Raw genomic sequence first — 25,787 nt, 5'->3', positions numbered from 1 at the left:
AAGTTTAAGCCCCAAGAAGGTATTTGCTCAGTGCAGTTTAACAGAGACAAGAATGCAGGTCTTTTTGATTTCTTATCTAGTGATCTATCCATCAACATTTACTGTTTCTAAGGCAACAGGTCTTTCTAGGCCAACAGGGGAATGGTAAAATCTCTGCAATGAGAACATGCTAATATGTTTTTGACTGCAAAAGGACGTGCAAAATTAATTCCTCCCTTCATGTTCCTCTGGTTTAGGGCACCATCTCACTTCTTACCTGCTTCAGGCTTTTCATTCTCAGAATCAGCAACTTCTGAAGAGTTAGCTGCAAGCAAACAGAAATACTTTTTAGAAATGAGAGTGGAGGTAGCACAGTAGTCTGCAAAATATGCAACTCTGCCTTAGACAGTTTCACGATAACACTTTTCACAGATACTCTTGAGAACTAGTATGTTATGCCACTTTATTGAAGGACTCACAATTAATTTCAACTTCAACTTCCCTCCAGCAACCTCTTAAGGTCTCAGACCATAACCAGCATTATCTATAGTTATGCCTACAGCTTTACAAAGTCTTTCTGAAGTGGGTTTACTTAAGGTGATAAAGCTGCACAGATTTGCCATAAGAAGCCAGAGACAGCTGAGAAGAGAATCCGTATCTCCTTTCTTTACTTCGTCTATGTGTTACACTAACATTGTGACTTTTTATAAGCCCCTTCTTTTTGCAGACCTTAAAGAATCTCTAATAGAAGCATGGGCCATACTAAGGTAAATTTAAATGCAGTAGGAAAAGGGGGTTCTTTTGGTTTTGTCTTCTCCTCACGCCCCCTCCATCCTTCTCCTTTTTTCACCTTCAAAGTCATCAGTAGTCTCTGAACCATGGGCTAGAACCACAGCTTTATTAAACGTATGAAAATATCAGAAGAAAAATGAAGTTCTTTATCCAAAAATCCTGCTAAAAAGCTCATAAGACTTTGATATGCTGGGGCATGGGGGAAAAAGGGAAAGAAAAATCCCCAAAAAACCCAACAACCAAAAATCTCCAAACCCTGCTTTCATAGAACTGCCTCCCTACCTGTGGCATCTTTTCCAGACCCATCACCAAGGACCTTATCACGTTTATTTAACCTCCAAAACCATAAAAACATTAAGAATCTACATAAATTAAAGAACAACTTAAGAAATTAAATTAAATATACAGAAAATCTCTGCAAAGGTGATACAGTAGCTCGTAACCCAAGAAACATGCTGCTTCCAGCCTTGTGCTTACTCCAGCAGCTCATGTAAGATACCACATCGAGTACCCCACATGAAGCCACCATTGGTTCAACACTGGCCACACTTCTTTCGATGCAGCCCAGGATGGAGTCGGCTTTCTGGGTTGTGAGCACACATCACCGGCTCTTGTTGAGCTTCTCACCAACCAACAACCCCAAGTTCTCGTCCTCAGAGCTGCTCGCAATCCATTCATCGCTCAGCCAGTACTAGTGCTTGGGATTGCCATGTCCCAGGTGCAGGACCTTGCACTTGGCCTGGTTGAACTTCATAAGGTTTGCACAGGCCCACGTCTCAAGCCTGTCCAGGTCCCTCTAGATGGCATCCCTTCCCTCTAGTGTGTCAACCACACCACACAGGTTGGTGTCACTGGCGAACCTGCTGAAGGTGCACTCAATCCTGCTGTCCATGTTAAATAGCACTGGTCCCAGTATCAACCCCTGAGGAATGCCACTTGTCACTTGGACATTGAGCTGTTGACCACAACTCTTTGAGTGCAGTCACCCAGGCAATTCCTTATCCACCGAGTGGTCCATCCGCCAAATCCATGTCTCTTCAATTTTGAGACAAAGATGGCACGCAGGGCAGTGTCAAATGCTTTCCACAAGTCCAGGCAGATGATGTCAGTCACTCTTCCCTTATCCACCAATGCTGTAACCCTGTTGTAGAAGGCCACCAAATTTGTCAGGCACGATTTGCCCTCAGTAAAGCCATGGTGACTGTCATTTCCCATGTGCCTTAGTATAGTTTCCAGCAGGATCTGCTCCATGATATGGCCTGGCACAGAGATGAGACTGACTGGCTTGTAGTTCCCCAGGTCTTCCCTTTTTTCCTTTCTAAAAATGGGGGTTATGTTTCCCGTTTTCCAACCAGCAGGAACTTCACCGGACTGCCACGACTTCTCAAATATGATGAATAGTAGCTTAGAAACTTCATCCGCCAGCTCCCTCAGGACCTGTGGATGAACCTCATCAGGTTCCATGGACTTGTGCACCTTCAGGTGCCTTAGATGGTCTCAAACCTGGAGTCATGCACCAAAAGCAAGGACCAGAGTTCTGCACACCAGGCTAGCAATATACCTGTCTTCACCAGTCTTGGGTGGATTTTCAAGATATGACCAAGGTAAACTAACAGCAAGATCCTGCCAGTTTGATGTGATAATACCTTCAGTCATCATTAAATCTACTGCTACATGCACAGCATCACCCCCCACCCACTGGAACTACCAGCTTTCCAAGTCAAATTCAATGCACAGAGAAAAATCTAGCTGCCCAATTTCCAAGATGGGCCAGCAAGGAATTGCCATGGGGGACACTGGGAATGAGCAATGTATTACATTCACAACCAGCCCTAAGCACTTGATATGAATACTGGGTTCAGAAAAATAATCAACCGCATTTCTGAAAGAGTTTATATAAATGGAACAGGCAGGTAAGATTAAAATAGATGTTAGAAATATTAACCTCATTTCAGCATATAAACCAGCCCTAACCAAACAGGTAAAGAGTAAGTTCTCCAACAGACAGATTGCCCTATAGTGTTCTCTTTTCCAGCCCTCATCCCAAGGCCAGCCCCCATCCTCCATTGTCAGAAGTGTAATTCACCTCCAAAGAGAACGGCTGACCAGGCAAATCTCAGGTCATTCACCGTCAGTAATTCTGCCAGCCCCACTAACACATCTACTAAGTGCAGGTACCTAGGATTATCCAATATTGGACCTCAACTGAGACTTTGAGGCTGCATGTGCACACAATGTAAACCAACTCAAAAGCTTAGACCTTGAAAAAAGGGAAGAGGAGATCAGACTCCTTGCCCCAACCAACAGCAAATGCTTACAAACATCTATACCTCAAAACAGGTTTCTTACCTCTCTCTGAGTTAGGCTGTTCTTGGCTGTCCACAGAGCAAAGTGGCTCATGTTCTCCTAAAATAAAATTTATTTATTTTAGAAATGTATTACTGACCTGGAAAAAATAACTACACTCTGTAAAACAACTAAGGCCTGAAAGAAAACTTCCTCCTTTACCTCTTCAATGAAAGACTGTACTGCCACAGAGAAAAAATTTACAAGCCTAGACCAAATTAAAGCAATAGCCCAATTTCCACACATTTGTGACACTCTAGCTCTCTTACCTGAGCCACACACTGGACTATTCCTCTGAGCAGCATCTCCTGTTGCAGGTTTAGTTCTACCTGTACCAAAACAAATAGAATACCTGGTGAAATTACTCAGAAACAAAGTTTTGTGCCTTTGGAAACTAGCGGAGAGCCTCCATCCATTCCACCCACTCCCCAAACCAAATTATAAAAAAATTCACTGAGGACATGCGACTGAATACTTGACTTGGGAAAGAGGAAGAGTGAAATATTGTTTTGGGGCAAAGACAACCAGTGAGAGATCAACAAGATGGGCCTCCTGCAACAATAAATCAGAACATATCTAACCAAATCTAAAGCAGAGCTTAGCAATTCATGATTTTGAGTCTTATATTTAAATCAGCAAATCATATACACAGAATCTTCTTGGCTGGAAGGGACCTCTGAGATCATCGAGTCCAACCACAAAAAAAAAAAAAAAACCCAACCAAAAAAACCCCCAAAACACCAAAACCAAAACAAAACCCACACAAAACAAACACCCACAACCGCACCCCACACCCACCCACAAACAGACGCAAACCAACAATCTCAGGCACTAGAGCATGCCCTGAAGTGCCATGTCTACACATTCCTTAAATACCTCCAGGGATGGTGACTCCACCACCTCCCTGGGCAGGCCGTTCCAGTGCCTGACCACTCTCTCAGTAAAGTAATTCTTCCTAATATCCAATCTAATCCTTTCCTGCCGCAACTTTACACCATTTCCTCTGGTCCTGTCGTTACTCGCTTGAGAGAAGAGGCCAACACCCACCTCTCTACAACCTCCTTTCAGGTAGTTGTAGAGGGCAATGAGGTCCCCCCTCAGCCTCCTCTTCTCCAAACTAAACATGCCCAGTTCCCTCAGCCTCTCCTCATATGACTTGTTCTCTAGACCCCGCACCAGCTTGGTGGCTCTCCTCTGGACATGCTACAGCAGCTCAATGTCCTTCCTGTAGGGAGGAGCCCAGAACTGAACATAGCACTCGAGGTGAGGCCTCACCAGTGCCCAGTACAGAGGCACCATCACTTCCCTACTCCTGCTGGCCACGCTATTCCTGATACAGGCCAGGATGCTGTTGGCCTTCTTGGTCACCTGGGCACACTGCTGGCTCATGTTAAGACGGCTGTCCACCAACACCCCCAGGTCCTTTTCTGCCGGGCAGCTTTCCAGCCACTCTTCCCCAAGCCTGTAGCATTGCCTGGGGTTGTCGTGACCGAAATGCAGGACCCAGCACTTGGCCTTATTAAACCTCATCCCGTTGGCCTTGGCCCATTGATCCAACCTGTCCAGGTCCCTCTGTAGAGCCTTCCGACCCTCAAGCAGATCAACACTCCCACCTAGTTTGGTGTCATCTGCAAACTTACTGAGGGTGCACTCAATCCCCTTATCTAGATCATCAATAAAGATATTAAACAAGACTAGCCCCAAAACTGAGCCCTGAGGGACACCACTGGTGACCAGCTGCCAACTGGATTTCACCCCATTAATTACAACTCTCTGGGCACGGCCACCCAGCCAGTTTTTTACCCCGTGAAGAGTACACTTGTCTATGCCATGATTCACCAGCTTCTCCAGGAGAACGCTGTGGGGGACAGTGTCAAAGGCCTTACCAAAGTCCAGGTAGACAACGTCCACAGCCTTCCCCGCATCGAGAAGGTGGGTCACATGGTCATAGAAAGAGATCAAGTTGGTTAAGCAAGGAACTCCCTTTCATAAACCCATGCTGGCTGGCCCTGATCCCTTGGCTGCCCTGCACTTGCCGTGAGAGCTCACTCAAGATGATCCTCTCCATGATCTTTCCCGGTACCGAGGTCAGACTGACAGGCCTATAGTTTCCCAGATCCTCCTTCCGGCCCTTCTCGTAGATGGGCATCACATTGGCCACCCTCCAGTCATCTGGTACCTCTCCTGTTGACCAGGATTGTTGATAGATAATGGAGAGAGGCTTGGTGAGCTCTCCCGACAGCTCCCTGAGTACCTTTGGGTGAATCCCATCCAGCCCCATAGACTTATGCATGTCCAGGTGCATAAGCAAATCATTAACTACTTTCTCCTGGATTACAGGGGGGTTGTTCTGCTCTCCATCCTTATCTTCTAGCCCAGGAGGCTGAGCACCCTGGGGGTAGCTGGCCCGACTATTGAAGACAGAGGCAAAGAAGGCATTAAGTATCTCAGCCTTCTCCTCATCCTTGGTCGCAATGTTTCCCCCCGCATCCAGTAAGGGATGGAGATTCTCCCTGACTCTCTTTTTGTTGACGTATTTATAAAAACTTTTTTTGTTGTCCCTTATATTAATGGCCAGGTTGAGTTCCAGCTGGGCTTTTGCCTTCCTAATTTTTTCTCTGTATAACCTAACAAGATCTCTGTACTCTTCCTGAGTTGCCTGTCCCTTCTTCCAAAGGTGGTAAACCTTCCTTTTTTCCCTAAGTCCCATCAAAAGCTCTTTGTCCAACCAGGGCGGCCATTTTCCTCACCCTTTAATTTTGCACCTCATGGGGACAGCCTGTTCCTGGGCCTTTAGGATTTCCTTCTTGAAGAGCGTCCAGCCTTCCTGGACCCCTTTGCCCCACAGGATTATCTCCCAAGGGACTCTCCCAACCAGAGTTCTGAACAGGCTAAAGTCTGCCCTCTAGAAGTCCAAGGTGGAGGTTTTGCTAACCCCCTTCCTTACCTCACTAAGAATTGAAAACTTAACCATTTCATGATCGCTAAGACCAAGACAGCCTCCCACCTCCGCATCTCCCACTAGTCCTTCTTTGTTTGTGAAAAGTAGGTCTAGCAAGGCGCCTCCCCTGGTAGGCTCTCCTACCAGTTGTGTCAGGAAGTTATCTTCCATACACTCAAGGAACCTCTTAGATTGCCTGCTCTCTGCTGTGTTATTTTTCCAGCAGATATCTGGTAGGCTGAAGTCCCCAACCAGAACAAGGGCTGGCGATTGCGAGACTTCAGCCAGCTGCTTATAGAATACTTCATCAACCTGCTCATCCTGGTTGGGTGGTCTGTAGCAGACTCCCAACACAAAATCCCCCTTGTTAGCCTTCCCCTTCATCCTTACCCATAAACACTCAACTTCATCGTCACTGGAATCTAGCTCTGTACAGTCAAAACACTCCCAAATAAATGTACAGAGCCACACCCCCACCTCTCCTTCCTTGCCTATTCTTTTTGAAGAGCTTATAGCCACTCATCGCAGCATTCCAGTCATGACCATCATCCCACCACGTTTCCGTGATGGCGACTATGTCATAGCTGTCCTGCTGCACAATGGCTTCCAGCTCATCCTGTTTGTTGCCCATGCTACGTGCACTAGTGTAGATGCACTTGAGCTGGGCTCCCGATTTCAGCCCCATCCTTGGCCCTTTACCCCCAGGCTCATTACCAGTGGGCCTGGTTTTATCCCCTTCCCCCTCCACTTCTAGTTTAAAGCTCCGTCCATGAGCTTTGTTAACTCCTGGCCTAGTACCCTTTTTGCCTTTCGGGATAAGGTTTTCCCATTGTTCACAATCAGAAATTTCTAAACGTCTATCCCTTTCCTCAAATGAAATGACAGAGCAAGAGTCCTCACTAATCCAGCATTCTTCAAGCCTTGGCGTGCTTCCCTTGGGTTTAATCCTGACAGGCCCAGTTAGCTCCCCTTCCCCCCTCATATCTAGTTTAAAACCCTACCGATGAGCCCTGCTAACTCCTGCCCCAAAATTCTGTTCCCCCTCTGGGACAGGTGCATCTCCAAACATCTTCTGTTTGATTATACCTGTGCAGTGTTTACCCTACTGAGGTATAACGTTTATTTTCTAGTATAGCCAAACCTTTGCTGTTTCAAGGGAAGTAGCTGAATTGTTTTAAGTCTAACTGATGGCCAGTTACGAGTGATAGTCTTCATGTGTTGACACCAAGCATAGTGTTGTTCAACACCACCGACATGGACAAGGGTACAGAAGACACCCTCAGGAAGTTTGCAGATGACATCAAACTGGGGAAAGTAGGGGATACGCTGGAGAGCAGAACTGCAACTCAGAGGGACGTCAACAGGCTGGAGGAATGTGCTGGCAGAAAAGATGTGATGTTCAAAGGCAAACATAAAATCCTGCACCTCTTGAAATCATCGTGCGGATCAGTACAGGCTGAGCTCTGACTGGCTAGAAAATAGCTCTGCAGAAAAGGATCTGGAAGCCCTGGTAGATGACGAGGTGAATTTTAGTCAGAAATGTGCCCTTGCAGCAGAAGCCTACCAAACACTGGGCTGTGTTAGCAGAAGCATAGTCAGCACATCAACAGAAATAATTCTTCCCCTCTATTCAGCATTTGTGATACCACATGTGGAGTACTATAATCTAGCTTTGGGTTCCCAATTCATGAAAAAACATTGTCATTCTGAAGGTAGTTCAGCATATTTCCACCAAGATGTTTAGCAGGCAGGAGCTGTGCAAGGAGGTGCTGAGAGAATCATGTTTGTTCTTCAGCCTGAAGAAAAAGTAAGCTAAGGGGATGGCTAATTGCAATCTACAACTAACTTACAGAGAAAACAAAGGAAACTCCTCTCAGAAGTACAGAACAAAAAGACAAAAGGCAATAGCTGCAAGTTGCAAAAAGGAAAATCCCTAACAGAAATAAGGAAAATATCCTTCCCCATAAGGGAGATTCAGTGTTGGGACACGTGCTGAGAGAGACTGGGGAATTTCCATCCTTGGAAATATTCAAAATTTGACTGGACAAGGCCCTGAGCAACCTGATCTAGCTTTGAAGTTGGTCCTGTTCTGAACAGCAACTTTGATGAAACCTCTAGAGATTCCTTCCCACCCAGTTTATTTCACGATTCCACGCTAAACAGAAACTAAATGGAGAATGATCAGCAAAGCATAAGGTCCACATGCAATATACATCTATGTATGCTCTGATCAGAACCTCCCTCCAGAATATCATCAATCAGTCCTGCCTAGATAGGAGATGCATCCCATGCTCTTCATCCTGCAACCACCCCTAAATGGTGACCCCACTGGGAAGCCAACAGGAACTTTCCATGCAGAGCACCCTTAGGATGAACCAATGTATTCCTGGTTGGGACTCTCTCAAACACAAAGAGAAGAGATGCTGTGCATCTCTTTTTCAAGCCAGAATACAATCTGACACATTAACCTAAAAAGGTGCCAGTGAGATATACACAGTGATAGCCTACAATTACCACTTCCGAATAAGCTGTCAGATTTACAAGAGATACCCATATTCAGAGTAAGGATGAATCAAGAAACAAACCTAGAACTCCAAGATGATGGCAATACAGGCTGACAAGAAGTCCCTAGGTATCAGTTGAGCACACTAAATTGTCAGATTAGACTCAGCATAAGGTATTCAACAGGCCCTGGTAAGAGTCTATCCCAGCAATAAATCTGATCTTGAGGGCAGCTTTATGATGTTGTCAAAAGAAGCAGTGGAAGCACACTCAGGTAGCAACGGGAAAGGCCATACATACTTGGTAAGTAGAAACACATAGTAAGCAAAACACAGCCTGAAGGAGAAATACGCAAATACAAACTAGAGCGTTTCCTAGTACACAGAGGCCAGTGACTGAGTGCAGGCAAGTTCAGTATATTATTTCCTTCAAATCTACTAGTCTTTGCATAAGTTGTACTTGTTTCTACTACTGTATTTACAATACATCCCATGGTCAGAAACTTTCATACATTCTACAGAACCTTAAAACAGTATAACCTTGAAGCATGTGAAGTTCAATTAGGAAATGCTACACGTACCTCTTATGTATAGGAATCCTCCTATTCCTGCAACTGGAATTAAGAGAACAAAAGCTGCAATAAGACCACCTCTGCTTCTTTTGTGATAGCTGTCTCCTTTAAAAAAATAAAATAAATAGCAATCGGTTAGTTAAAAAGCAACTGTGTGATACACTACTTCAGTAGAAATACAACCCTGAATATGCTTTATAGCTATTTGTTTTTAAACAAGTAAACTCAAGAAACTAAGACACCAAAGCTAATAACCTTTGCTTAGGTTATTAGCAATACCCTAAGCCAGCTCCAGGAAAGTTACATGGTGTCCTGGGTCTGGTGGGGATAGGGTTAATTCTCCCCAGGATCTAGCAGGGACACAGGTACTCCATCCCATGTGAGCCATGCCCAGGGGGTAGCCGGAGCTGGCCGGGGAAGGGGAGGGACAGGAAATCGGGATGGGGGGGAGGAAGAAGAAGTCATCCCCCAGGGGAGCAGAGGGGTCAGGGCGTCCCGGGGCACGGTCGGCAAGTGGTGGTATCGTACTCGTGGTTGTATATCACCGCTTAAAAGGTGATGGCTATTCCGTTTTTCAGCCTATGAAAGGCTGAGCCAGGTCTCAGCCAAATGAAATTTCAGCAATGGGTTTGCATGGCAAGGTTTTGGTAGTGGGGAGGCTGCAAGGGTGGCTTCTTTGAGAAGATGCCAGAAGCTGCCTCCACGTCAGACAGAGCTAGTGCTAGCCGGCTCCAAAATGGACCCGCTGCTGGCAAAAGGTGTGCCCATCAGTGAGAGTGGAAGCACCTCTAGTGATAACATATTTAAGTAAGGGTAAAAACTGCTGCATAACAGCAGCTCAGAGAAAGGAGTGAAAACACATGAAAGAACTCTGCCAACACCAAGGCCAGTGAAGAAGGAGGGGGAGGATATCTTTGCTGGCACCGGAGCAAAGATACCCCTGCAGCCCACGGAGGTTAACAGTGGAGCAGATATCCACCTGCAGCCCGTGGAGAACCCCACGCTGGAGCAGGTGGATGCCCAATGGCAGCTGTGACCCCATGGGAAGCCCATGCTGGAGCAGGGTCCTGGAGGAACCTGTGACTCTGTGGAGAGAGGAGTCCACACTGGAGCAGGTTTTCTGGCAGGACCTGTGACTCCATGGGTGACCCACGCTGGAACAGACTGTTCCTGAAGCACTGCACCCCATGGAAGGGACCGACGCTGGTGTAGCTCTTGAAGAACTGCAGCCCATGGGAAGGACCCGTGCTGGAGAAATTTGTGGAGGACTGTCTCCCATGGGTAGGACCCCACACTGGAGCAGGGAAAGAGTGTGAGGAGTTCGTCATCATGTCCACAGAGAAAACATGTGATGAACTGGCAACACCACCCATTTCCCCATCCCCCTATGCTGCTCAAGAGGAGCAGGTAGAGAAACTGGGAGTGAAGTTGAGTCTAGGAAGAAGTGTAGAGGGAAGGGGGAGAAGGGGGGAAGATGTTTTAGATCTGTTCTTATTTTTCACTATCCTACTCTGATTTTGATTGGCAATAAACAGACTCCACTTGGGGAAAATAAATTTACTTTATCCTGTGATGGCAATTGTTGAGTGATCTCCCTGTCCTTATCTCAACCCATGAGGCTTCTGTGGTATCTTCTCCACGCCCTCCACCTCCCCACCCCACAATCATGTTGAGGAGGAGGAGTGATAGAGAGCTTGACGGGCACCTGGCACCCACTCAAGGTCAACTCACCACATACCTCCTTTCTGACAAGTCTCTAACACAATTCCAGAGAAGAAGGAAGAATTCTATACTGGTAAGCAATGAAAATTACTTTTGCACAAAAGTGGGAAATTCTGTCAGTTAAGAGACTGCCTTACACACCCTACAAACCAGATGGTTCCAAACATGTTCTTATTCTATGTTTAACAAAAAATAAAAAAAGGGGAGGGGACAAGCCTCAAGCTGAGGCGGTCCCAAAACAATAAGCAACAGCAGGAAAACTCTCTTTTCTCCTATTTATATCTGTCTTTGAAGGATGCTTATTGAATCATGCACATATCTTACACGCCATTTTAAATAAAATTATTTTATCTAATGGCTGCTAGATGACTTACTTGAAATGACTGAACGGTTTCATTCTAGTTCATGGAAAGCAGTACAAAGAGCACAATAGTCATTAGCATTCATTACAAAACGCCAGAAGGTTCAGAGAAGATCTAAGTGTGTCTCCCTCTTTATTATTACTCATTTCAAGCCATAGCTGAAGGCTTTATTCTGTTGAAATCCATGCAAAAAAGTATCTTTCCAGGAGGATCAAGCTGTCAACCTCATACCTTTTACCAACCTTAATCACACTTTTAGCAGACAAATCACTTCTGATGCTTTTTACTCTTTAAATTCAACTTCCTGAGAAGTCAGTAGAAATCTTACTAAGTCCATACTGCTTCCCAACCTACCCCCTCAGACTTGCATATAAAACCTGACACATTCATTACCTTTTTTATCTGGAAAGCACTGAGTTAGAGAGATTTCAGAGCTCTTTTCCGTTTGAGAGAATTTAATGAAACATGTAGCTTTCTCAGTAGCATCAACATTCTTAGGGAGAGAAACTTCCTGGGTCTGATATGTGCCTTGTAAGCTACTGAACTTCCAAGCATAATTCAGAGGCTTCTGGAAATTTGCTGTACATTTTAACACAAGACCATCACCACTGATGTTGCAACTTATTTCAGGTTCTGAAGGGGGAGCTAAAAGGAGAGAAAACATTCTGTATTACTTTGGTTATAAATTGCATAGGACAAAGGCTGGAGCAACAAAAGCAGCAGGAGTGTGCATAGATGAAAGCGTATGTGTAAACTGCGTGTGCATGTGCACACCTTGTGCGTGAAAGAGAAATGTATTTCTAGAAGTGGCCCTGTCTGTGGTTCTTCAGGGACTAGTTTGAGACTCCCAATGGTTCATTGTCAATAGGATTAATATACACACTGTCAAATATATTTCCCAAACACTACTAGTGAAGCTGCACAGATCTGCACAGGATGATGCCACAGATATTCAAGCACTTCTAATATGCCTGCAGGAGCATCTGTAATAGATACATAATGCCTAGGATAACTTGGTCAACTTGCTCAAAGAGCTTAGTTATCTACCTGAACGTACACAGTGTGCCATCTACACACATTCTAGAAGTCATTCCAAGCTGAATAATGATGGGCACACAAATTAGATGTCACCTTTGAAAAATTATTTGAAGTGCCTAAGCACCTTAATAAAGCCAAAGAACACCCTCCCCGTTCTGTTTGCTTCCCCGACAAATAAACAATATTCTTTCTAGCCTTCTTAAAGCAAAGTGGTACAAAATCATTATGCACGTACTTACCTAATACAGCAAGTATGAAGGTTAAGTTATATTTTTTATTCACAGAATCCAAGTATTCTAACACATACATGCCAGCATCATTGTCCTCCAAGTTAAATATAGTCAAGGACCCATTCTCCTTGTTAAGCAAGCCTCTCTTACGGAGAGGAACAAAATATGTCGTTTTGTTTTGCCCTTCCCATTCAGCCACTTTATTTTTGTTTTTTGTCCAACAAATTTCCACTGTTTTTTGGTCTATTTTTGCTGGAAAAGTAAAATTTTCTCCCACAATGCCATAAACGTTCTCACAGTGGACATGTGCTGCAGGGGAAGAAAAAGAAAAAAGTTACTTTAGCAGTCGTTTTAATAACTATTGCTTGACTGATTCTGTACACACAGATACATTCACACTTAGGTTAGAAGCACATCACAATATTGCAAAGTCAGGCATGCGTCAATTAAGAATTTCCCAAACCCAGCCTGTCTGCACAATCATGTCACAGGAACCGCAAAGGGATCCAGTTTCCACATTCTGGTCCTGGCAGAATCATTGTTCTGATCATCTTCCCTACCCTAAGCTCCTCTATCCTCCGTACTTTCCCGCTGTTCACTTGAATTAGGCCTCCTGCCTGTGGTCTGGTAAAAACATGAAATGAGATTTTGCTGGTGACAACGATTCTCTCAGAATTTTGTTGCAGAATGCCCAGACTGAAGACCCTGCTGAGCAAATAAACTGCAATTTTTCCGCTATGAATATTAACAGAGTTAATAGTTTTTTACTAAAAAGCACCCTTTTTACACAAAATTGCTACTCGATTCAAAGTGCCTGCTCTGAAGACATAGGAATACTAGGGATTTCCCTTGGAAATGTCACTTAAGCAAGTTTATTTCACAGCCAATGTATATGAAATAGCACCCCAACCTCTGAGATCTAGCAGAGCTGCAAGCAAGAAATGGTAGCCATCCAGAAACCTTAACTGCTATTAGTTTTGAATCAATCATGTTCTGCTAAAAAAGGCCGAAACATTGACTATAAATCAACAAACAACAACAGGAAAGAAGAGGGATAAGAGATTTTCCCCAATTTTTATTAAAAACAGCTACATGTGCGAAAAAAAAATATCTACTGATCTAACAGATGAGATAAAACTCTGCTGTGGGGAAGGGATACTATAAACCATTAGCATCTCTGTGTCCCTGCTTCAGTCTTCAGCAATCGCATCCTACTTCTGAATAACTCTGAAAGGCTCTAAAAAAATCACAAGACTACTGTCATGGCAGACATGTATGCAGACATAAATAAAAACATGTCAAAACTGAGTTCAAGTTACACTTGCATTAAGGACTTGATTCCGCTCCACGGTAGCTGGTAACTTTTTACTACTAAATTGAAGGAGGCAAGATTAAGATATAAATGAGGTCTCACATTAAGGCAAGATTCCCAATATGCACCATGGAAAACTTCCCTTTAAAACGTAATTGTGAATGGCGAAAGAGAAATATTTCAGAAGTCTACTCTTCAAGCTAACTGCTCACAAGTGACGGCTACTTATTCTGGTTTTGATTTTTTTTTTTAAATTTCTAAATGGCATCAAGAACCCACCAATCCCTGTATCATTCTGTGCTTCCCTTGCTTCTCATGTCATCATCATATGAAAACTTACTACTGTTCATAAAGCTGTATTATCCACATTGATTTATCACATCAAAACAAGAAGTCACTTCCCTTCACTGTATATGAGTCCAGACTAGAAGCTATAACCCATCTTGCTTCACGTGCTATCTCCTTTCCATATGAAAGCAGTTGGGAGGTCAGTCAGGCCAGTCATTAGGAAGATTAGGATCCCCATCGGCAAAGAACAATACTTGCCAGCGTACTAAGTGTCCTGCTCTTCTGCCTGGTGCCACACCACAGAAACAAAGACTTTCTCAGACAGGAGACTGCAAGCAAGCAATAGGAAACAAACTTCTGTGCTTCGGTACAGAACCGCACACACAGAAGGTCTTCTCCATGCCTTACTTCTCATGGACTATCCAATTTCTTTGCAATTTACCCATGAAAAGTATTTTTCACATGCCACTACAGTTTCTACTTCTTGTTGTCTGCACTTACACTGTGGTGTTTTCCAGGCACAGGAACTGGAAAAGTAAACAGGCTTAAGACAGCTCAGCTATCACTCCCACATCTTTTCAACACAATCCACCTCTCTTTCTTTGTCTTCTATCCTGTTCACATCTCACTTGCTCCTGCTGCTCCAGTATCAGCATCTCTTTCCACCCACTTCAATTAACAATGTCCAGAATAGAGAAGAACCCAGGAGCTCCAACATTTTTGTTTGGAGACCTTGTGGTCCAAGGCAGGATGCTGGGCAAGATTAAACGCTGTTTTGCTTTGATGAAGCTTGCAGTCTTGTTAGACACTTCATAAAGACAATTTTTAGGAGTGCATTTTCTTCAAGAAGTCAGCTCTCACTGCCTAGGGACCTACAGTATTCCCAGCACAGAGAAAAACTCCCTGCTCTACCCACTGTGAAATTCTACCTCTTGGTAACTTTGGCTCACGGACACAACCAAGCTGTGGTGGTTTAACGTCAGCATGAATAAGCCAAACCACAGTGGCTGTTGACAAGAGCAAGGTAATGCAACACTCTTCTGGGAGGAAAGCAGCCACTTGCTGGGGAGTAAGAACACGAGCAAGGACAGCCACTACTACTCTGCCAACCACTAATAACTTCCTATGCCTGGGTGTTGATGCGTGTGAACTCTTCATGTCTTTGCTCTCTTTCAGTCATAAGAGCCAGGCTGGAGTTATGAGGATAAGACTGTTTCTCCTCTCTTCCAGAAATGAGACTGGAGGAAAGCAGAGCTAAAAACACATTTTCCCTTCCACAGCTTCTATTTGGCTTGGGAGAGCACTGTCCTCTTCAGCGCACTCTTTTCTTGCTGGCTGGGGAAACAAAGATTTGGCAGCAAGGAACTGATGAGTTCCTGCCCAAGGACACTCAGGGCTCCCAGAAGCAAGACAGGGGAAAGGTTATCCTTTCAGGATAACCATTGTCTCGTGTCTAAAACCAGGGACCAGACGCTTCCCTGCTTCACTACTCTAGTGAACACGTAAAGAAACCTCCCACGCAATGCTGTCAGCTTCCTTTTTTCAAAGAAACTGTACAACATACAGAAATGTTGCATAAGGTCTCCACCACATGGAGCTCATCTTTGAGCTTCTAAAGAAAGTATGTCATCACATATTTTCTAATTTTCTAAGGAACCCTTCCTCCTTTTCTCTACTTCATTCTATACAGAGACATATTTCCCATTTCACAGCAGTTACTTCTCTCTCTTTGCTCACAGCAGAGAAATTAACAGCTAAACACTCTCATACGCTGTTTTTGGAAGGCTAAAAATAACAATGATGTTCCTCTGCTTTCTCCCTCTCTCCTCATTGTACCCTATTATTCCAAGATAAAGTTCACACAACAAAATAGTGCTGTGCTAAGGCCTCCAGGAGCCTCCACACAAAGTGTCAGACTACCTGCCTCGGTATCTCCTTCAGTCCACTCCAAATAACTTCTTATGCCATGTCTTTGCATTCTACCCTTCCAAACAAATCACATCGTGAAAGTGTTACTGACAAGGAAAAGCTGATGTTGTGCACGCAAATCCTCTTCTGCAAACCCACCACCTCATCTCGTCTACATCATCTTCTGTTCCCACTTCTCCAGCAGCCATATATCTTTGCCTACACAGTCTGCTCATCCTACCCAGGACTCAGAGCCACGGTCAAGCATTCTGCCTACCACGCATCAGCTGAACCGCGACAACAGCATGAGTGCATGGATTTGGCCTGCAGCAAGCAGCAAACCACGAATCTTAGCCTGCTTTGCAGTATATGAAGACATTTCAGATCATCTCATGTTTGACAGTGACTCAGCTAATGCACACAACCTGGAATTCCATGCTAATTGAATCATGTCTCTGAATGCAGATCTCAGATTGCAGCCTACGCAAGACAAGGCGGAGTCCTTCACTCACAGTGTAACAGGTCACTCATGCAATCTAGCATGCTATACTCAAATTTTAATATTCACCTGAATAATTCTGACTTTTTAAGCATTTAAGGAGGCTAAAGGTATCCACGTGCTCTGTTCAGATTGGGTAAGTGGAATTTAATATTCCATTTATCAGCAATAAATGCTTCATTACTATATTTGCCTATCTGATTTGATTTTCTTCACTACTTTTCTCGGAGCTCGCATAAGGCTTAGTTATTCTTGAGAACTTCTGTAATCGAATTCCCTTTTTATTTTTAATGCTACGATTATCACCTTTTTTGATCTCAAGTACCTATTCAAAATGCACACCTGCTGAAGCTGGGTGGCAAAGTCCTTAATGATTAGCATATAGCAAGGAACTGTCTGCCTCAGGAGTTGGGCTTTTTAAATAGTGGATTTTTGTTCTATTTTTTTAACTTCCCAACTACCCCTTTCTTGGGCTTTTTTTTTAAATTGTGAATTCCCCCAGGAACTGTAAGCAGCAGAGAGCTACATCTACATTCCCTCATAACCCTCAGAACCACCAGTTGCCAAGAACCCTGAAATAAAAGTTCACTCCAGAAGGACTATCAGAACACTCACCCATAGTCCTCCTAATTCCCCCACAGGCCACAAACATGACCTGCTTCCCAAACTTCAATAAGAAAGCTCTTAGACCTGTGGTATAAAAGCAGGGGCAAAGGCTACCACCAGGAAAGAGGGAATGTAGATGACACTAAGCTGTAGCAGCGTCCCAGGTTGTTCCAAGAGAAAATCAGATTTGTGCAGAAATGACTGCAGATCTGACATGTAACATCAAAAGCAGAGTTTTTCACTTGCATACTGCAGCAAGTTCACAAGGGTATGTGTTGCTACTCCTGGACAATATGGGCCTGCCTGCATCTGGAGAGCTCTACACAGGAGCAAAGGCAGGACCTAAGGGTGGCTACCCACCAACAAGCCTGGGTCCCTCCCCACCACAAAATACCTACCTTCGGTTATATCGCTCAACACAGGCCTAACAACAGGCAGCATCCCCGTGCAAAGGTTGCCCAGTCATTTTAAAGCTACGCTGCTGACCAAAAGTGTGGGGATGACCTACCCATTCCTCCCTCTCCTTTGTTTTTGTCTGCCTGTTCCCGCAATGAAACAGTCATGAGGAAAATACAATCCGCTGACAGTTAAATTGAGGCACACCCCCACTCCAAAAAAACCAAACCCAAACAAACAAAAAAACCCACAGAAGGATTGTTAATTCCCAGGTGTGACTTGCTGCGGGAACAGCAGTGCTTGTGCATGGGATGGTGTGGAAACAAGTGAACGAGGGAAGACCATGAGTAAGGCCGTCCCCCTGGCCAGCAGCCACGGGCCTGGCTCAGAGCACAGCAACCGCACCCATGCTCCAGAGCAGACTTCTTAAAATTGCTACCAGGAAATTATGAGGATTGAGCAACACCTTAAATCCAACCCTTTCACTGAGGGTGCTCACCTTTCTCCACTCTGGGTTCACAGCCCTGAATCTTCCTAGCACAGAGGTGAACCCTTCCAAATGGCTGTCAGATGGAGACACTGCTTCCCTATTCTCCAATAACTCAGTAGTCAAACCACATGTTCAAGACATTTTCCAACATTAAAGAGATGAAATGCACAGTCAAGTGAAGAAGAGCCTAAGAACTTCTCCCTAGTGTCCTGACCAGACCCTCTTGGGCCCAGCTGTATTATAATTCCCTTGTGGGCACTGACACAGTCTGAAGAGGAGGAAGAGCGAGGACACTCCACTGCACAGCTCAGGGAAGCTGATGGTAGGGTTATCAAAGCCTTGTTATGTGACTCACAGAAAGACTAGGCAAATTCCAACAGAGCAGCTTAGGTACGAGCAAGACGCATAAAAGCTTGGCTATGACAAGGACTAGGCGATTCTGGATACTTCCAGGGAAAGAAGTTGAGGAATGCGGAAAACAGAGGACCCAAACATCAGCTCTGAGGGAACAAAGGTGCCACTGGAGTCAGACACCAGATGATTGACACCAGAATTGACAGGAAGGTGCAAATCTCCCAACAACTTTTGTAAGTTTAGTTTCAAAGACTTCTTTTCTTTTTTTATAATAGCCAGAATTCTCAGTTCCTCTGCCCTGTTCCCACTTATACCTCTCTTTCATTTGCTGAACCTCACAGATCTCTCCAGCTCCCTCCACCCTGCTTCCTGCCCAAGCCTCTTCCACTCCCCTTATCCTCTGATTACTTGCCCAGTCCTACTTTTCCTACTACTTCCCATGGTCACTCTACCATGCACTTGTGTACTAGATCTGCTTGGAAAAGAGTTAATTTTCTTCATAGCAGCCCATATGGTGCTGTGTTTTAGACTTGTGACCAAAACAGTGTTAATACACACCCATGTTTTAGCTATTACCGAACACTGCTTGTGCAGCATCAAGGCCTTCTCTCATTCTCACTCTGCCCAATCCGAGAAGTAGGCTGGGGATGGGCAAGACATTAGGAGGGGACACGGCCGTGACAGTTGACCACAACCGATCAGAGAGATATTCCCTATCATATGTCATGGTCAGCAATAAAAATTAGGGAGAGGAGTGTTTTTCCAAAGTAGCCATTGCTCAAAAAGTCCACTGGTGGGAAGAGGTGACTGCTTTTACATCTGCTGGTTCACCCTCTCCCTTTGTTTTCCCCCTGCTCTCCTGATTCTCTACCCCATCCTGATGAGGGGGTGTGAGTGAGTGAGCAAGCAACTGGGTTGGGCTTCACAACTTGTTTCCAGATCTTTACCAACCTCTGACTCTCCTGTGAGCCAGGAGGATCTGGTTCACAACAATGCACCTGAAATTCTGGTGTCTTTGCCTTTGAATTAAGGACAGAACCTCTCCAATCCAAAATTTTGCAGCTCAGGCTTGTTTCTTCAATGATCTGAAACTGAAGATCCGAGCCCAGTGTGGTGCACATCTCAACATGGATACTGATTGTGCAGCTCCAGCAAATTTTCCTAAGTGTGAAAACTTTTGATATATAAGCAACTTTGAAGAAATGCCTCTAAATAATCTTCATATTAGAAGTATCCACTGGGCTATATTTCTAAGTTGGAAAGGATACTCCTCTTTCAAAATGTAAATGTATGAGCTCTTATTTTTGTTGCACCTTCTAGATTTGGGTGTTTTCTTTTTGCCAAAGCATTGCCTTAGTTTAGTTCTAGGTAAGTCTATTCATTTCATAGTAAACAAACATCAACAAAAATATTCCATCTCTAGCAAATCTGCCTGTTCATACACCAGGAAAAAGGTACAGTGTCACCAGGGCCACACTAAAGGTAGCAGAGAGAGAAAAAGCTTCACAAAATTACTGGTACTTTAGCTAATGTGGCATCTCTGCCTTTTAAGTACCATGGTACAGTCGGCTAACACATCGGTCAACCAGCACTTGCACCTCTCTCATACTTGGTTATGTTGTGCTCTGTTAATAGCAAGGGGAAATTTCTGATGTAACGGCCTAGATACACACAACATTATTAGCAAACTTCACCTACTCGCCACCATGGGTTAAGTAAAGAGTTTTCACTTCTGCTAAGCAAACCACATGCAGTTTGTCATGCTGCTTCTCACTATCCATCTAGCACAAACGTGAACTCACCTCCATCATTCCTATCGCTCAGACATTACTGCAGCCTTACAACCCAAGAATTTTAGCTTTATATAGTCCTTCTACATCCTGAGCCTCAGTTCCCAGAAATTACCTCTGAATAGCATTATGACTTTATTAATAATTATTCAGTCACAGTTATTTTGATCATTGGTTTAACCCATCTTACTAAGAAAGACCATGAAAGTACAAGACATTCTCTAGGAGGCAAAGAAAGACTTGGCCCTGCCTTACAAGACTTTTTCTTAAGTGCTGTTCTAGAGCAAGAATCTTCATCTATTCTGTGGAAGTCTAAGTCCACTAACAGAACAGTACTTCAAGGAATCCATCATTCAGAGGAGGGGTTAGTGCAGGACCATGGTTTCCAAACAACTGTTTGTTCACAACAAAGAGTTCATTAACTTTATAGGGTTTTTTTGACACATTACATTGCCATTAATGCAATGGGCTAAATCCAGTGAATGCCCAGACCAACACATGGCAGTGTGAAGTGAGAGAGGAAGGGGGAGAATGAGGAATTCCCATTTAATAGTGAACTATTAAAGAGGATCACTGTGTACCGTAGAACACTAATTATTTTTCATCTCTGGGCTTTGTTCAGAGACAGAGCCTACTTGAATTTAAGCCTACCCTGGTGTGTCAGAAAAAAAAAAGCAGTTTAAATCCTCTGGCTACTTACTCACAACATCCAAATAGCACTTCTATGCTGTACCAGCCCAGCTTTTATGTTGCTGTATCATCAATAGGACTGAGAAAATAATATGTCTCAATAACGTTTTTCCTTCAACCAAGTTCTTTTTCAGCAAGATCATCTCTGCTGTTGTTTGTAAAGAATGACACAAATGGATGAGAGAGAGGAACTGTTCTTGTCCTGTGGCAGCACCAGCTTAAATGTATTCCAAACTACAACTCGTGTCTCTTCCAAACCCTGTATCACCCAGACAGCCTACAGCCATACCACCCTGAACATGGCCAATACAGTCTCATGAAACTGTAAACTCAGAGGAGGACAATTAAAAAAAAAAAAAAGACAAATCAATATACACGATCAAATCTTTTTTTTTTTTGGCAAACACCTTTAACCACAGTCAACTCTCAAAACCAAAGTAGTCTGTGCATGGAAGCCAGAGAACGATCCTGGCTTTCTAAGGACTAAGACCATTAATCACATCAAGCCAAGAAACTATCAGTAACATTTTCCACTCTGTCTTCATCCTGTAGTGTTAAATATCAATGGCAAATTTTTTTTTTTTCTTTTTGTTTTCAGTATAATGTAACAGCCAAAGCTCTGGAGGCAAGGATTTATCAAGAGCCCTTAAGAAGGGGGGTGGCGGATATTTTTTTCCCCCCTTTGTGAGAAATTCAGAACTTCGTTTATTCAGGAAGATTCAAAAGGTAACAGGACAACACAATCAGGTGTCAGCTTCATACAGCTAATGACATTTTTCCACTCACACCATTTAAAACTGTGTTTAATGTTTCTGTTAACAACCTACTGAAGTAACCACATTCTACAAGCAACCTGAATTTGTTAGGAGTCTGGCTCTTCCCCTGTTCATATGAATACCTTGTGATGTCATTCCCATGACATCCCTCATGGAGCGGAAAGACATAGGAAAAAACACTGAGCAATCCTGGTATTTTTTTAATCAACAGAAAACTTAGAAAGGATCATGTATTTCTGTGTGTAGAGAAAGAAAGTAAGGAAATGTTAAAACCAAAAAGCCAGCCCAAACTTGTCAAACTGTCTAATGGTAAAGAAACAAAAAGCCACATTAAGGTGAGTTTGGTTTCTGTGCTGGTCACTTTTGAGAAGTCAGTAAGAAAACAGGAGAGTTGCTAACAAATGCCTTTCTGTCAGCCCATATGCTGACAGCCCATGTTCCATATTGTATATGGTAACTTCAGCTCTTAAGTGAACCAGGTTTTCTTCCCTCAGTTTATAAAAATCTCAATTTTTATAAAAAGAAGTTGAATTGGGAAATGAAGCATTAAGGAACTCAGCAAAATATGCAAGAACTAGAAGGCAGTAATACTGCTTAAAAATGAGTTGATGCTCAGAACACTGTAAGAGTTCCCTGGCTTTCAGATGAGTCTTCACTACAGACAAGAATGCTTCTAGATGCTCTAGTTCACTCATCTGGCTTACCTCCCATATCCCTTACCAACCCTCTGCCTTGGGTTGAAGTCTTGACTCTGCTGAAGTCACTAGAAGTTTGGCTGCCATCTGCAGTGCAGCAGAATGTCCCCACCGGTGTGGCTGGCACTGCGATCCTCCTGCTGGTGTGGCAAGCAACAATTTATTCACTCCATACAGGGAAGGTGCAAAGATCCCTCTGTGGGTTCCTTCAACAAACTGGGCCACAGATACTACACCAACTTTTTTTCCACACACATACAATCTCCAGGGTCCCAAAACTGAGCACAGTTTTGGCCTGACTTTCCAACGACAGAGCGTGATCTCAGTAGGTTCAAAATCAAAGTCCTTCCTAGTCTCAATGTGACCTTTACACTTTAAGAATTGTATTTGCAAGTCTGAGGTTTCGTTAGACAGAGAACTGACCTGGCAGAGCGTCAAGTAATCCTTACGTGTCAAGTAGGGATTCTGAAGAAGCCAAAGCTACACCTCAGCTTCTGTGTGTCACAGGTTCCCACAGGAGGATGAATAAGCATGGCTCAAGGATGGATTATGCTATGTGCTTCTCTTCCCCTTCCCCCCCATCTCCAGATGTTCAGTGACATGAGACTGTGATAGGTGCAGTGCTTTGAATTTGGATGAAGAAGTGGGGAGGCTGGGAAGGATTCAGGAGGGGAAGGCTGACAGAGGATGAGGATCTACCAACAGCATCCCAATGTTTACAACAAGTGTTCACAAGGCTAGAAACTTACATGCCGAGTCAAACTGCTACTAAGTTACTTTATGCACTTGGGCAAATCAGTCTGACTTTCAGAGTCTTGATTTTCTCATAGGGAGATGACAGTTTATTTTACCTTGACAAAATTAACATAAAACATTTACACACAGGCAACAACACACATAATAGCAATAATGCAGGCATGCAAACAAAAAGAGAGCGTGAAATCTTGCTGATTTAGTTTCGTGAACAACAGTAAAGAGTTTGTATTTGTTTTCCTGATCTCCTATCCTAATCGACCGCTGCAGAATCGAAGTTTTATAGAGAGGAAAAGACAACAGAGGTAGTTAATTTTAAATGAGGATATTATGGGGATATGTATGTATAAATGAGGATACTTGCAGCCACAACTGCCCCCTCCAGTTGTCCAATTACCATCATCTCTCCCTTTCAATTGTACGTTGCTTGGAACAAGAAATCTCATTTTTCTGGATAAATCTACAGCACCTGGACTGAGATGCTCACAGTGGCAGCAGCATGCCAACTTACGTAATGTAAGGTAACAAAGCACCTTCACACACACAAAAAGTCACAAGAGGGCACTCAATTAATCATGTATTACTAATAGTCATTTAGAACCATCTGCAAAAGCACCGCAGGTGAGGTTGCGTCTAAGGCCGAACACAGGCAGACTGACTCACACAGGTATGCAGAGTCCTATCTTCTCCACTGGTCCTCTGCACACACCTGCAGAACAGGATCTCACAATCTTAACTAAACAAAACAAGCTGAAGACTTCTCAAATAGTACAGGAGGAAATCTCAGTCAGTTATTCTGAACACTCAGTAGAAGAACCAGCTGCTTAAAGCCTTCAGGAAAAGCAAAAGGAGACCGTTCTTTTTTTAAAAAAAGGGATGCAATAGGTCCTATTTTAGGCACATCCAGGAAACTCCCAAAGCAACGGAAAAGCCACTGAGAAATCCCTTAGACGAGAGGGATGATAAGAAGATCTACACAGAGCAAGCCATGCCGCTTGGCTCATCCAGCAATAGCAGCTACTTCTGATGACGCTGAGAAAGTTTGTGTATCTGTCTTCAATTTCAAAAATGAGCGAGTTTGGTTTGTACTTCTCATGTTCGTAGCCCTATGCAAGGGCTATGGGCGTGAGGGCTCTGCTCCTCAGGCACACAGATGGAATTTGGATTAAGGACTTTGTTTACTATTTCACCAGAAATAACTATTTCTACAAAAAAGCCCCATCAATTAAAAAAAAAAAAAAAAAAGACAAACAAAAAAACCCCCACAAAACCATTGAGAACTTTGATGATTTTTCCCTGAGAAAGAAGTAACACAGAATACAAAATAACAGCATTTTCACATGCAGGGATGACAAGAATTTTTCTTTACAATAAAAGCTAGTTTCCTAAACTCCTCAACACCTCAGGAATCAGGGGAAAACATGCTTTGGGGGTAGGAGGCTCCCTGCGTGTGGAGGAGCACTTCCCCGGTAAGGCAGAGAACCTTCACTGGGACAGGAAATTAACCGCCCAGTAAAAATCCCACCCATTTCCCACTGCAACCTTCATGTTTACAGAAGTTTGAGACAAACGGGGCACAAGTATTATTACCCGTACCACAAACGGGAAGGGTGGGCGTGGGGGGGTGCGTGTGTCCTAAACATACTGACCGGTAATACTAGGAAATCCTGATGTTCGACGTGGGGGAAGGCAGCTATTTGGTTGTGCCATTGAGAAGGACAGAAAGCAAACGGCCAGGCTCACAGAATCGTCTGGGTTGGAAGAGACCTTTAAGATCATCGAGTCCAACCATTAACCTAGCACTGCCAAAGGCACCACCGTGTCTACCCGCCTTCTAAATACCTCCAGGGATGGTGACTCTATCACTTCCCTCGCCAGCCCGTTCCCTTCAGCCCGCCGCAGGGAGTCACCGCCACGGAGCTCGGGGGGTGGGAGGGGGGGGGAGGCGCCACGACCGGCTCCCCGCGGACAGCCGGGGACGGCGGCAGTGGCCGGGGGAGCAGCTTATCCCAAGCCCGAACGGCGACGACGGAGCCGCCATTCCGTAGCCCGGGGCGTCACAAGGCCGCCCGGCCGCCTGAGGAGGGTCGGTTTAGGCGTGCCCCGCGCCCCGGCCGCCGTTAATGGCCGCTTCCCGCCCTGCTCCCGCGCGCCGTTCCCTCCGCCCCGGCACCGGCGAAGGGAGGCGGGCGGGGGCGGGAGAAACAGGCGGAGGGTCTGGGGAAGGGTCCCCGCCGCCCCCCTCACGACTTACCCAGGAGGAGGGACGCGACGAACAGGAGCCGCCCCAGACAAGCCGGCAGCCTCATCGCTGCCCTCCCGAGCAGCTCAAGGGAAACTGAAAGGTGAGGAGGACCTCCCCGCCGCTCGGCCCGCCGCGCCATCAGGCGGCCCAACCCCCGCCCGGCCCCTCAGTGGCGTCTCCCCGCCCTCCCGCCCCGGCGGGTCCCGGCTCCTCCGGGGTGCTGAGTAATCGGGGTTCTCTGGAAACTCCGGGCTTGCGGTAGGGGAGGGGATTTCAGCCTTCGCGGCCGCCGTCGATGTGTCGCGGTGGGTTGCGGCTGCCAGAGAGGAGGTGGGGTGCGGGGTGCGGTTTCTGGTCCCATGGGGCGCCTCTCCAGCAAGAGCCGGCCGTAGAAAACGTCGTGTTGTTCTTAGAGCGGGGAAGTTTCAGCTCTGCTAATCGAAAAAATGAAATGAGACCAGTTTTATGTGCAGCAGGAGCCCCACGGGTTAGGGGGAGGACA

At 44.8% G+C, this 25,787-nt stretch overlaps 1 protein-coding gene across 1 annotated transcript in view; it reads right to left on the bottom strand.

The window, feature by feature from the left end:
* Window positions 1-25,349, bottom strand: part of CD58 (CD58 molecule) — a 70,400-nt gene extending 45,051 nt beyond the window's left edge. The window contains exons 1-7 of the mRNA XM_074161998.1: window positions 25,295-25,349; window positions 12,493-12,792; window positions 11,609-11,860; window positions 9,141-9,236; window positions 3,387-3,446; window positions 3,121-3,177; window positions 257-304 (exon numbers count right to left, since the gene is read on the bottom strand). Of these exons, the coding sequence (XP_074018099.1) occupies window positions 257-304; window positions 3,121-3,177; window positions 3,387-3,446; window positions 9,141-9,236; window positions 11,609-11,860; window positions 12,493-12,792; window positions 25,295-25,349 (868 nt within the window). The remainder of the gene's footprint in view (window positions 1-256; window positions 305-3,120; window positions 3,178-3,386; window positions 3,447-9,140; window positions 9,237-11,608; window positions 11,861-12,492; window positions 12,793-25,294) is intronic.
* Between the last annotated feature and the right edge of the window lie 438 nt (window positions 25,350-25,787).

The sequence above is a fragment of the Numenius arquata genome, chromosome 1 (genome assembly GCF_964106895.1).
Source record: "Numenius arquata chromosome 1, bNumArq3.hap1.1, whole genome shotgun sequence".
Classification (NCBI taxonomy): Eukaryota; Metazoa; Chordata; class Aves; order Charadriiformes; family Scolopacidae; genus Numenius; species Numenius arquata.
This window is presented reverse-complemented; position numbering and strand designations above follow the sequence as displayed.